The following is a 14,497-nucleotide window of genomic DNA, read 5'->3' as shown; positions in this document are numbered from 1 at the left end:
ATTAAGTGAAATGAAAAAGAATCCTAAGGAAATTACCAGGACTGCTACTCACAGTCTGGGTAGCGGACTTTTGATTTACTGCTTTTGTTACAGATTTATCATTCTCAGAAATCTATGTATGATAAATAAAAACTTTACTTCTGTTTATTAGCTATTCTAAAGAATTTTTTACTCAAGTTAATCACAATTTATACATAAAATAAGCAACCATTGACCCTTGGCCCTTGGCTACATGTAATTCAATGGTTCGATATTTTAATTTACGTGAATTACCTTAACAAAATCTCTATCAGTCTTCTCCTTCCATTCTTCTCCAAATACAGTAGAAAAGGATCCTAAAGCTAAAAGAATAATAGTGTATTCAGTAAAATGAAATTATTTCTTTCACTTAGTTCCTTAATAGGTAGCTTTGGAAAAATAGTAAAACTACATTTTAGGATACCTTGTTCATTAAAAATTGTTTCGTAATAAATGATAGAAAGTCATGATAATTTCTTTTGAAATACTGTTTTTTAAATTATAGAATTTAAAGAAAGTTTATGTCACTACAATCTAAAAATACACAACTCACTTTCATAATAGTTATACAGACAATAAGAAAAAAATGAGGGTACTGTAATAGTTACTCTGAATTAGTTTTCATTTGTAGAAGAGAAACATATTAAAAAGTCAAACTGATGCTACTACTATTAGATTGCCAAACTGTTATAACTTTAAATTTTTGTATTCATTTCAAAAATAATTATGTAATTCATATTTGAAATATTAATGGACACAGCATTCTTTGGGAATAATTCCCACAATGAAATCTCCTTTAGGAAACATTCTCAGCTATAGCTTGTTTGTATTTCTTGATAAAGTTGTCAGGAGCAAAGTCAAACCATCTATTTTCAAAAGCTTCTTAATAACACTCTGCCCCCCACCGGACAACAGAGGTTAAGGTATATAGATACATATCGCTTTTCTCTCCTCTGCGTTGCTAACTCATTTTGTCAGTTACAGGACCAGACAGTAAAGTCATATAATACAAATGTCTAAGCTGTGACACAATAGGCATCTACCTTTAAAAATTAGGTAAGTATTTTCATCAACTACCTGTAATTATCTGTATTCTGTAATAAAAGTATTGGTTTTCAAATGCAGAGAGAAAACTATGTATTGGCAATTTTTAACAGAAAAACTAGTTTTATAAATGTAATTCTTTAAAAAAACAAAAGTAAATCTCCTTAAAGGGATGTGCTGTGACATGCATAACATATGGACATATTTTCTGTTGTAAAAGATTTACTGAATGTTTGCAGTCTTATTACGCCTTTAAGTATAAACCTAATGTTTATACTTAATATTGAGTTAAAGTTGTAAAGTACTTAGGTTAGAATAAGACTATTCATTGAAAAAGTACTAATAAGGGTGAAGAATGGCAACAGTTTAACATTATATTGATATTAGGATCATGGGGACATGACATAAAGAACAGATTTGAAGTTTTTAATAAATAAATTTAACTACAGTGACCTAAAGAAGAATTTCATAAAATATCAAATTTATATAGATGTAGTAGCTTAATCAGAAAAATGAAGTCCACACACTACTAAAGAGACAAAATGTTGTTTGTCCTGAAGAAAACCTTATAAAGAGAAACTTCACTGGGAAAAGAATACTGAATGGAAATATAAGATGGAAAAATTAAATTTTTGTCACATGGAATTTTTATTATACTTCTTCAAACACATATACGTATAAACATTCCACACCTTCAAAGAAAGTGGTATCTACATTTTCTCTCAATTAAAATTCCATGCCCTAAAAAAATTCAAAACCTCAAGAGCCTTATGAAATATATCCATAATCAAATATACCCTTAATCTTCAAACTCAAAAGAATTATTTTCATAATGTAAAACCACTGTTTTAAGTATACGGTCTTCATAAAGTCCCTATGTACTCTGGAACTGTAAACTTCTAACTGTTGAAATGAAAGAAACATCCGTTAAACAGCATTTGCTAAATTATTAATGTTTTAGATTGCTACTCTACATAATAATTTAGTCTGAGATAAACAAAAATGCTAAAGAGTGCAAGAAGATAAACTGGGTGTAAAGAATGTCATGCCTCAGTGCATCAAAACTGGTAAGCTCACTTTTATCATATATACAAATGTAATTCTTATTCAATGATTAAATGGTAAGAATTCACTAAAATTATTCTGGTCTGAGAATATTTACTATTTTTTAAAACTTCATTTTAAGATTTCTAAAAAAATGTGAAACAATTTTAAACCATTCTATATTAAATGCTGAAAAATGTCTTTAAAAGAGCAAAATGAAATATTAGGAAGAAAAGAACATGAGAGTGAGATGGAAATCCACCAAATTTACAATACAATACAATACAAAGTTACAATACAAACTTATAAGTGTTAATCTTTGTTCCTCCTCCAAGTAACCAAGAACAGTTTCTGACAAGGTAAGAAACTCATTTTCACTTTTGTTTAATTTCAAAATGTCTTCATACAAAATAAGTACATGTCAAATTGTAAGGACTCCTACTTAGGGAATTCCCTGGCGGTCCAGTGGTTAGGACTCCGTGCTCTCACTGCTGAGGGACTGGTTCAATCCCTGGTCAGGGAACTAAGATCCCACAAGCCGTGCGGCATGGCCAACAACAACAACAACAACAACAGCAACAACAACAACAACAAAGGAATCCTACTTAGATAATCCCAAATAAAAGTATGTTTGAAAATTATACTACTGACCCAAATTACAGAAAAATGAACTCATTTGCAAACACATCACTGTTTAAAGATAAAAATACTCATGAACCTATGAAATATTACATGAAATTCTCAGACTATATCTACTATTCTATATAGTTTCTTATATGATAAGATAATTTCAAAATATATCAATACCTTAATCCATTAATAGAATATACTTCTGGCAAAAGAAGTTACATGGTATTGGGGTAGAAGGAGGGTTGAGAAGCAAGAAAAAATTTTATGTCAATAACATTCAGCTGACATAGACTATTTTAAAAAGAAAAACTATAGCAGGAAAAAATTTCAAAACATATTTTCTAAATCCCTATTAAACTAGGGATTGCTAGTTAAATTGCTCAATTGAAGAATTGAGCAATTTGGTCTGTAGAGTAACCTAGATTTGAGATAATTTCACAGAAAACAAAGAACTTGATTTATAAAAACCTACAAATAGCAAATCCTACGAGTAAAATAATATGAAATATTTGATCATTCTTATTTTGATTATTTATGCAGCAAATTTTCAAATTCATTGACCTAAATTGTTTAGTTAAAAATTATAACTATACACCAGCAGAAATAGACTTCAGAAAACAATTTCTTCCAGGTCCTATTTTTCGCTATCAGAATTTTGTATCAAACAATTTTCTCAAATCAACAAACCCACATTTACTATAAGAAAAATACAGCATTTTAATTTCAAAAGCTCTAGTGAGGCTTTTACTATTCAAATATATAAGGTTAAAAAAAATCCAAACATTCATTATTTTAAATAATACATTTAATATAACAAAAGGAAATAAAGAATGCTACTATATTGCCTAATAAAAAGTACTTTCCTCCTTAAAAACCTTTTAAAAAAAGCTATAACACCTTTAATAGAATGATTATACAAAACATTAAGGCTAAAACTTACTGTCATCAAACACCCCAGCATTAGCAAGCAATAAAGTGATGATTTTAGGGTCTTTTTCAAGTTGCATGACATGTTTGCTTTCATTTGATAGGAGAGTGCATACATTAATAGCAAAGTCCACTTCATTTGGGAGTCCAGATAATAGTGAAAGCACCAATTTATTATAATCATTTGGCGAATTGAAGTCCATAGACAGCCCATAACTTTGACGCAGATAATCTAACAAAGACAAAAACGAAAACACTGTTAAGTATATCAAGGATTAGAAACCTTTTATGGTTAATATCTTCTGAATACAGGACAGAAGCTTGTTTTCTTTTATAAAATATAAACTGAGTAGAAGTTTGGAGTTCAACTTTCTAAACTTAAGTGAAAATTACATTCCTCAAAAAGTATTAAGATATAAAAAATGTACATATTCTGTTGGATATCATTGTGAAATTACTATTGTATCTTTATTTTAATTTACCTAATCTACATTTTTTATTCTTGTATTTCAAGGGACTTATTCCGATTAAACCAGAAAGACTGGTTCCTTTCAAATTTTTAACAATATCATGTTTCTAAACACGCTGCCTACCTTCTTTACCCAATTTTGGGAGGACTATTACTTGTTTAGGTCAGACTTCTTGCCATATAATATGTAAAATTCATGCTTTTTAGTTCTACAGTTCTATGAGTTTTCATAGTCTTTTAACCACAACCACAACGGAGACAGAGAGTATTTCTATCACCCCAAAAAAGTTTCTTTACGCTCCTTTGTAGGTGGATCCTCTCTTCTATCCATAAACAACCACTGATCTACTTTATTTCAAAATGCCAATTAAACAGAATCACACAATATATATCTTTTTGTGTCTGATTTATTTCATTTAGCAAAATGCTTTTGAGGTTAATATCCATTTTTGATGTGTGTATCAGTAGTTGGTTCCTTTTTACTGCCATAGTATGGCTGTAACATAATTTGTTTATCCATTCCCTAGTTGAAGGACATTTGGACTGTGTCCAGTTTTTGGCACTTCTGAATACAGTTGCTGTAAACATTCACATACAGGACTTTGTGCGGACATATTTCTTCATTTCTCTTGGATTGCTGGGTCATACAAAGTGTATGTTTAACTTTGTAAGAAACTGTGAAACTGTTTTCCAAAGTGGTGGTAACATTCTGTCTTTCCACCAGCAATGTATGAGAGAGTTCCCGGTGCTGTACATCCTTGTCGGCACTTAATACCGTCAGTTTAAAATATTCTGAATATGAGTCACTTATCTAATATTTGTTTTGTAAATATTTTCTCCCAGATAGTGAATGGTTTGCCTTTTCATTTTCTTAACAATGTCTTCAAAGAGCAGAAGTTTTAATTTTGATGAAGTCTGATTTATAAATTTTTACCTCTACAGTTCATGCTTTTGTGTCCTAACAAATCTTTTCCTAACTAAGATTTTATGTAGGAGACTTAGAACATTTTTAGAACTTTGAAGGTAGGGAAGATGGGATTACAGAACACTAATATATTTTATACTCATAATATATACATATTAGAAAATGTTATATTTCTAGAAATACTGACTCTTAATTGGTGCAGTTTAGGCCTTGGCAGCTACGTCCTGAGACATATACCCCTAGTACATTTTTCACATAAAGATCTAATTAGTTTAATGGGAAAAGGCAAGAAACAAGAGTTAGAAAAACTGCTAGATGAAACATTTCAGAAAAATATGGATTTGAAAAAATATCTTTTAAAAATGTCACTAAATGGGATGCAAGTAGGAATCTATTGTCACAACATGCCACAGAAGAAAATCATGTAAGTAAGAAACTTCTTCATTTCCCAATGTAGATATCTGAGGAGACACCTCTTCAATTCTAAAATATTCTAGGAATTTCTCCAGTAAGAAGTATCACAATACAGTTATAAATGAATAAGACACCGATTCTTTATAATATTTAAGGTTGAACAATAATATATTGTTCCTTTTTTATAATCCTGAAAAGTAAAATTTCTTATAAATAACATAAATATCTGGGGAAAATGTAACATAACTTCTGTGAATATAGGAATAGATTTTGATATTTCTATACTGCACACTGGAATTGATCATGAGATGCCAAGTCTCAGCAATAATTAAGTTTTTAGATTCCACAAAATTTTCATGCAAATCTCTTCAATAGAAAACAAATTGGAACCTATATTCAACATCTGTCACAGTCTTCTTTATGTGCTTTCAATATGATCTTGGAATTGTTCTGTTTGCTACTGAAGAATAACAGATGCCATCATATACGCAATTCAATACATCCTTACGTGAATGACTTTGCCAAAAGTCATCTCCAATTAAAATAAAATGAATAAATATGATAATTATGAAAAGTCCTCTAATTATATGAGGCTTGGTAAAGATTCCTAAGATAATATATGAGAAAATGCTTACAAGATTTTAAGAGCCTCCCTTCCCATCCCCAAGGAGGTATGATTAAATAGCTACAATGTTATAATCTGAATGGGATCGGAAATTTTCAACATTCTTGACTCAATGTTTATACAAAGGCATCACTGCTGACAAACTAATTTAATCTGAGGTAATCTCTTTGTTTTCAGTTTAGAGGAAAGGGAGAATTGTTCCTAGAGTGCTGTTTACATTACAGATATTAGACAGTACATTCTTTCCATTGATATTGGCAGTGATTGCTGTAGTTCAAATGTCTGTAAGAATATGGGACATGTAAAGGAAAGTCTTTGCTCAAATACAACTGATAAAACTAAAATAATAAATCTTCCTGTATAAAGCTCTCCCAAATTTACGTAACAAAAATGCGAATGGATAGGGTGCTTGGCTTCCTTTGACCAAAATGATTGAATTGGATTAAATGATCACTAAAATCCTTGCTAGCTCTACAATTCTACAATTCTATTAATTTCAATGAGTTGTCATGTGCCAATTTTGCCTTTCATAATTTTTCTACTAAAGATATTGCAAATAAATTTAAAATTAAAAAAATTTAATTTAGAAACTAATTAATATTTTAATTTTAATTTTAAAGTGTAAGAGAAGATGAACAAAAAGTCCTTAGTAATCTACACTACAATTCTGCAGAACTGACTGTATCCAAATCAATACCAAGGAAGAAAGAATAAAGACGGAAACAGAAAGATTAGGTATTTATGGCATGGAAAAGTATAAAAAACTATGCAAATAAAGCGACTATATTTTGATGCCAATGTTTACCAATTCTAAAATTCAAAGCAAAATCTATGAATACTTTTTTGGCCACTTAAAGTCACTGGGCAAAAGGCGTCAGTATTCTTAAAGGAAAATTTGGTCCCATATTCTATCAATGTACAATATTCTATCATGACAATTATGAGTAGAATTGCACTATGAGTAGAATAAATGCCAATTTATTATATTACCTTTCAAAATACTGTATTAGAATACCTTTTCTTAATATCAACAATATAAGCATCTCTAGATAAAATACATTTATCCAAATACATTAATCTAAACCTATAAGAAGAGTAAGGCTGTATAATCAAAGATGTACACACAAATCTTTTAAACATTCTTATTAAAATTTCCTAAGGCTCTTAATCTACCACCACGTAATTCTACTTTGGTGTTTATTTACACACACACAAACAGACACACACATATATATTGACAGCTATGAAGCTTGCTATATTTCCTTAATGGCATTTGAAAAGAATCATCAGTGAAGGATTTGTTTTATATATTGACGGTCATGTTAATTTTTAGAACACTGTCATAATGTTGCTATGGCTCCTTCTAGAAAAATAAAAAGCACCTTCAAATTCAAAATGCTGCCCTGAAACACTACCTCTTTTCAGTTTGAATTAGATATATTGTAGTCTGATGTTCCCCAGCAAGTCCTAGTTTTTTTTTCCTTTCATGAGTCCCCAATCCTGATTTTGTCAAACATGTTACATATGTTACATAACTGCTCAGATTCTCCTTAAAAAAAAAAAAAAGACAGACATATGACAGCATATCAGAAAGGAGTTATTGTAACACCAGATTAAGAAATTGTCATTCCCTTAAAAATTGTGTAGCTCTATCAATGACTTTCATTACCTTCTGAAATACCAGAAATATCTTTTTTCTTGAAGTAAATCATGTTTAATTAGGGGAGGGGGACAAAAAAAAACACAACAGATCCAGAAAAAAATTTCACTTTAAACAAGATCTAATGTAGAAATGGGTCAGTTTGAGAAGCTGGAAGAGATACCAAACTCTATTTAAGCTACAAGAATGGACAGTTCTGCTGTTGATGAAATATAGGAACAACACAGTTACAAAATGGTCTTAAAGGTCTTTAGTACAAGGGCTCATTCAATGTAGGAATACCCTCTATAACATCCTTGATTTAGATAATGGTCATTAGCTCTTTTTTAAAACAGGAAGCATATCACCTAACAAGTCACCCCATTTTATTTAATCAGCTTAAGCTGTTAGTAAGATCTTCTACATGGTGACTTAAAGTGTTCCCTTTTAACAGTAGTTCTTGAGGTAATAACTTCTCATTAAAGATAAAGCTAGATTTGGTTTGCCCTCACCACTGCCACCACCCCTCCCAAGCCCCAATTACACAAAAGCATGAGATGAAAGCCTCTTCTAACGGAGATCACAGATTCTAGGAGATTCTGTTTCCTCAGCTGATTGGGGAAGAAACAGAGTCAAATTCAACATGAAACAAACTGAAAATAGATAATGGAAAATTTAAATCAGTGATACTGGCACAAACGAGGGAGCTTAAAACTAAGGATTACCTAAGAGATTGGTATTAGTACCAATGAAGAATAATAAAGATCTAGATAATTGTATATTTTATAAAGAACATACCCTTGAAAAAGATGTATCTCCTCTTTTTCAGGCCAAATGTTGGTGATTAAAGAAAAGAGATGCTGACCTCTTCAGAGCTCTCTTCCTAAGCATCACCGTCTCAACCCCCCCTCCCCCCCCCCGAGCCACAGACAACGGAACTCCCATCTATTCTGGCTCAAGAACCTCTTTATTAGACTCTCAACCTGATTATTTCCAACTTGAGTCCTGTTCTTTTTAGCTGCAGATTCCTCTATAACCATTACAAGAATGACATGAATGAAAAGAATCTTAAATCCCTGGTACCATGGCAGGAAAATAGTTGAATAGTAAGAAACATTTCTGAGAAATTCTGGTGCTGGGAATTCCAGGAATTGTAGAAAATCTAACAGATGCTATGAGTACTCCTTTGGTTTCCCTAATCCTAACAGGACCTTCCTCTCCTCATTTTAGTAACTATTCAGGTTAAACTAATCTTTAGACAAAGAAATAATTTTAAAACTTCACTTGAAAATACAGGTATATTTGTAACTCTAAATTCCTGCAACTAAAAATCTTATATGCAGGCTATGACAGAAAGGGCCCTCATACCAATTAGTTCAATTCAATTCATTGGATGATGTCTATTTTCCTAATTCAAAACTGTGGAACTATGCCTTGTTCATTTCCAGTGATATTTACCTGACACACTGTGTTGCTGGTAATTGTAGGAAGATGGAATTGCACCAATAGGAAGCTGTGGTTTGGGATTGCCTGGTGGTACCTCATCATCATCCTCCCCAAAATGATGAACTTTCTCGTACTTTTCTAGGTAACTGAAATAGAAAAACAGTACAGCAAAGATTTAAAATAGATTTACATCTTGTTTTTTAACTCCCACCACATATATCTGTTTTCCTTTTCTAGAGGCCCTAAATTTAAAATACTACTACTACTACTAATAATAACAAGATACCACAAACCTCATATTAGTGGGACAGTCACTTCAGCAGTAATACTGAAGACAAACTCACTGTAATGGTGCTAAAAGTGTTTTTAAATTTTCAGAAAAGACCACACCACTGCTCAAATAAAAATGTAAAAGTAAAGAATACCAAAGGACAACTACATGTAGATGAACAACAGTACATTTTATTTACTGATTAAAAATAATTATACATGGTCACCGTAAAAACCACGTGAAGGGGCTTCCCTGGTGCACAGTGGTTGAGAATCCGCCTGCCAATGCAGGTGACACGGGTTCAAGCCCTGGTCCTGGAAGATCCCACATGCCGCAGAGCAACTAAGCCCATGCGCCACAACTACTGAGCCTGCACTCTAGAACCCGTGAGCCACAACTAGTGAGCCTGCATGCCGCAACTACTGAAGCCCACGCACCTAGAGCCTGTGCTCCACAACAAGGGAAGCCACCGCAATGAGAAGCTCGCGCACTGCAACGAAGAGTAGCCCCCGCTCGCCACAACTAGAGAAAGCCCGTGTGCAGCAACGAAGACCCAGCACAGCCAAAAATAAATAAATAAATTTATTTAAAAAAAAAAAAAAAAAACACGTGAAAATGAGAAGATTTCCTAGCCTCCACAACTCACTCATCACAGATAACCACAGGTTCATGTGCTTTCTGTATATTTTATGTGCATGTTTTTATCTAACAACATATTTTAGGGATCTGAGCATGTCAATACACACAGTACTATCTCAGTCTTTTTTTTTTTTTTCTCTTAATGTTTATTTATTTGGCTGTGCTGGGTCTTAGTAGCGGCATGCAGGATCTGGTTCCCGACCAGGGATCGAACCCAGGCCCCCTGCATTGGGAGTGTGGAGTCTTAACCACTGGACCACCAGGGAAGTCCCTACATCAGTCTTTTTTAATGGCTGTATAATATATGGTCCTATTGATACATCATAATTTAACGAGATCTCTAGTGCTGTAACTAGCTATGTTCGGTTTTGTTTTTTACTATTACAAGTCATGCAGCAATAAGATTAATCTCAGCACTTGTTTAAATATTTTTCTCTCGATAGACACTGGAAATGGTATTATCAACTTTAAACAGCAATACGGCCAAATTCTCACCCAAAACTGATGTGCCCAATACATTTTGACCAATTTATAAGATAGTTGTGTATTCCCCACTGGATCACCGTTACAGCGTATGGTCAATCTTCTTAATATTAACTAGAATTAAATTCCCAAATTTACAATAAGATTCCCAGAAGAAAGATTTTTAAATGGGGAAACAACTGATCAAATCCCTGTCAAACACAACAATGTAACTAATGAACTTGTTACTACACTTCATAAGAACTTAAGCTGATTAATACCAGAGTAAAGTTCTAAATGTGATCATTTTATAGATGAATCCTTCCATCATTCCTGACCCAGGCAGGTACTAAGTCCATTAGTCACTATTTTAAAAGTCCTGCAGAGGGAGGGCCTAAAGATGGTGGAGGCGTAAGACGTGGAGATCACCTTCCTCCCCACAAATACATCAAAAATACATCTACATGTGGAACAGCTCCTACAGAACACCTACTGAACGCTGGCAGAAGACCTCAGACTTCCCAAAAGTTAAGAAAATCCCCACGTACCTGGGTAGTGCAAAAGAAAAAAGAAAAAAACAGAGACAAAAGAATAGGGACAGACCTGCACCTCGGGGAGGGAGCTGTGAAGGAGGAAAAGTTTCCACACACTAGGAAGCCCCTTCACTGGTGGAGACAGGGGGTGGGCAGGAGGGAAGCTTTGGAGCCACGGAGGAGAGTGCAGCAACGGGGTGCAGAGGGCAAAGCGGAGAGATTCCTGCACAGAGGATCCATGCTGGCCAGCATTCACCGGCCCGAGACGCCTGTCTGCTCCCCCGCCGGGGCAGGTGGAGGCTGGGAGCTGAGGCTCTGGCTTCAGAGGTCAGACCCCAGGGAGAGGACTGGGGTTGGCTGCGTGAACAGAGCCTGAAGGGGGCTAGTGCGCCACATCTAGCAGGGAGGGAGTCCAGGAAAAAGTCTGGAACTGCCTAAGAGTCAAGAGACCATTGTTTCGCTGTGCGCGAGGAGAGGGGATTCACAGCACTGCCTAAACGAGCTCTGGAGACGGCACGAGTTGTGGCTATCAGCGCGGACACCAGAGAAGGGCATGAGACACTAAGGCTGCTGCTGCCACCACCAAGGAGCCTGTGTGCAAGCACAGGTCACTATCCACACCTCCCCTCATGGGAACCTGTGCAGCCCGTCACTGCCAGGGTCCCGTGATCCAGGGACAACTTCCCCGGGAGAACGCACGACGCGCCTCGGGCTGGTGCAACGTCACGCCGGCCTCTGCCGCCGCAGGCTCGCCCCGCATTCCGTACCCCTCCCTCCCCCCGGCCTGAGTGAGCCAGAGCCCCCTAATCAGCTGCTACTTTAACCCCGCCCTGTCGGAGCGAAGAACAAACGCCCTCAGGCGACCTACACACAGAGGCGGGGCCAAATCCAAAGCTGAACCCCGGGAGCTGTGCGAACAAAGAAGAGAAAGGGAAATCTCTCCCAGCAGCCTCAGGAGCAGCGGATTAAATCTCCACAATCAACTTGATGTACCCTGCATCTGTGGAATACCTGAATAGACAATGAATCATCCCAAAATTGAGACAGTGGACTTTGGGAGCAACTGTAGACTTGGGGTTTGCTTTCTGCATCTAATTTGTTTCTGGTTTTATCTTTATCTTAGTTTAGTATTTAGAGCTTATTATCACTGGTAGATTCATTTATTGATTTGGTTGCTCTCTTCCTTCTTTTTCTTTCATTTTTTATTCCTTTTTAATTTTTTATTTTTAATAATATTTTTTAATTTTTATTTTAATTACTTTATTTTCTTTCTTTCTTTCTTTCTTTTTTTTTCTCCCTTTTCTTCCAAGCCGTGTTGCTGACATGGTCTTGGTGCTCCGGCCGGGTATCAGGCCCAAGCCTCCGAGGTGGAAGAGCTAAGTTCAGGACACTGGACCACCAGAGACCTCCCGGCCCCACGTAATATCAAACGGCGAAAGGTCTTCCAGAGATCTCCATCTCAACACTAAGAACCAGCTCCACTCAACGGCCAGCAAGCTATAGTGCTGGACACCCCATACCAAACAACTAGCAAGACAGGAACACAACCCCACCCATTAGCAGAGAGGCTGCCTAAAAATCATAATAAGTTCACAGACACTGCAAAACACACCACCGGACGTGGTCCTGCCCACCAGAAAGACAAGATGCAGCCTCATCCACCAGAACACAGGCACCAGTCCCCTCCACCAGGAAGCCTACACAACCCACTGAACCAACCTTAGCCACTGGGGGAAGACACCAAAAACAACGGGAACTATGAACCTGCAGCCGGCGAAAAGGAGACCCCAAACACAGTAAGTTAAGCAAAATGAGAAGACAGAGAAATACACAGCAGATGAAGGAGCAAGGTAAAACCCACCAGACCAAACAAATGAAGAGGAAATAGGCAGTCTACCTGAAAAAGATTTCAGAGTAATGATAGTAAAGAGGATCCAAAATCTTGGAAACAGAATGGAGAAAATACAAGAAACGTTTAACAAGGACCTAGAAGAACTAAAGAGTGAACTAAACAATGATGAACAACACAATAAATGAAATTAAAAACTCACTAGAGGGAATCAATAGCAGAATAACTGAGGCAGAATAACAGATAAGTGACCTGGAAGATAAAATAGTGGAAATAACTACCACAAAGAAGAATAAAGAAAAAAGAATGAAAAGAATTGAGGACAGTCTTAGAGACCTCTGGAACTAAAACATTAAATGCACCAACATTCGAATTATAGGGGTCCCAGAAGAAGAAGAGAAAAAGAAAGGGACCGAGAAAATATTTGAAGAGATTATAGTTGAAAACTTCCCTAATATGGGAAAGGAAATAGTCAAGTCCAGGAAGGGCAGAGTCCCATACAGGATAAATCCAAGGGGAAACATGCCAAGACACATATTAATCAAACTATCAAAAATTAAACACAAAGAGCAAATATTAAGAGCAGCAAGGAAAAAGCAACAAATAACATACAAGGGAATCCCCATAAGGTAACAGCTGATTTCTCAGCAGAAACTCTGCAAGCCAGAAGGGTGTGGCAGGACATATTTAAAATGATGAAAGAGAAAAACCTACAACCAAGATTACTCTACCCAGCAAGGATCTCATTCAGATTCAACAGAGAAATTAAAACCTTTACAGAAAGGAAAAGCTAAGAGAATTCAGCACCACCAAACCAGCTTTACAACAAATGCTAAAGGAACTTCTCTAGGCAGGAAACACAAGAGAAGGAAAAGACCTACAAGAACAAACCCAAAACAATTCAGAAAATGGTAATAAGAACATACATATCAATAACTACCTTAAATGTAAATGGATTAAATACTCCCACCAAAAGACATAGTCTGGCTGAATGGATACAAAAACAAGACCCATATATATGCTGTCTACAAGAGACCCACTTCAGACCTAGGGACACATACGGACTGAAAGTGAGGCAATGGAAAAAGATATTCCATGCAAATGGAAATCAAAAGAAAGCTGGAGTAGCAGTTCTCATATTAGACAAAATAGACTTTAAAACAAACACTACTACAAGAGACAAAGAAGGACACTACATAATGATCAAGGGATCAATCCAAGAAGAAGATGTAACTGGTAAATATTTATGCACCCAACATAGGAGCACCTCAATACCTAAGTCAAATGCTAACAGCCATAAAGGGGGAAATCGACAGTAACACAATCATACTAGGGGACTTTAACACCCCACTTTCACCAATGGACAGATCACCCAAAGTGAAAATAAATAAGGAAACACAAGCTTTAAATGAAACATTAAACAAGATGGACTTAACTGATATTAATAGGACACTCCATCCAAAAACAACAGAATATACTTTCTTCTCAAGTGCTGATGGAACATTTTCCAGGAAAGATCATATCTTGGATCACAAATCAAGTCTTGGTAAATTTAAGAAAAT

General features: G+C 35.4%; 1 protein-coding gene across 3 annotated transcripts in view; it reads right to left on the bottom strand.

The window, feature by feature from the left end:
* Nucleotides 1-14,497, bottom strand: part of ARID2 (AT-rich interaction domain 2) — a 173,258-nt gene that overhangs the window by 70,505 nt on the left and 88,256 nt on the right. For all 3 annotated transcript variants that reach the window (XM_068560826.1, XM_068560827.1, XM_068560828.1), the window contains 3 exons: nucleotides 9,194-9,327; nucleotides 3,677-3,895; nucleotides 274-341 (listed from right to left, as the gene is read on the bottom strand). In XM_068560826.1, the coding sequence (XP_068416927.1) occupies nucleotides 274-341; nucleotides 3,677-3,895; nucleotides 9,194-9,327 (421 nt within the window). The remainder of the gene's footprint in view (nucleotides 1-273; nucleotides 342-3,676; nucleotides 3,896-9,193; nucleotides 9,328-14,497) is intronic.

This window comes from Eschrichtius robustus, chromosome 13, assembly GCF_028021215.1.
Source record: "Eschrichtius robustus isolate mEscRob2 chromosome 13, mEscRob2.pri, whole genome shotgun sequence".
Classification (NCBI taxonomy): Eukaryota; Metazoa; Chordata; class Mammalia; order Artiodactyla; family Eschrichtiidae; genus Eschrichtius; species Eschrichtius robustus.
Note: the sequence above shows the minus strand (reverse complement) of the source record. Positions and strands in the feature narration are given on the sequence as shown.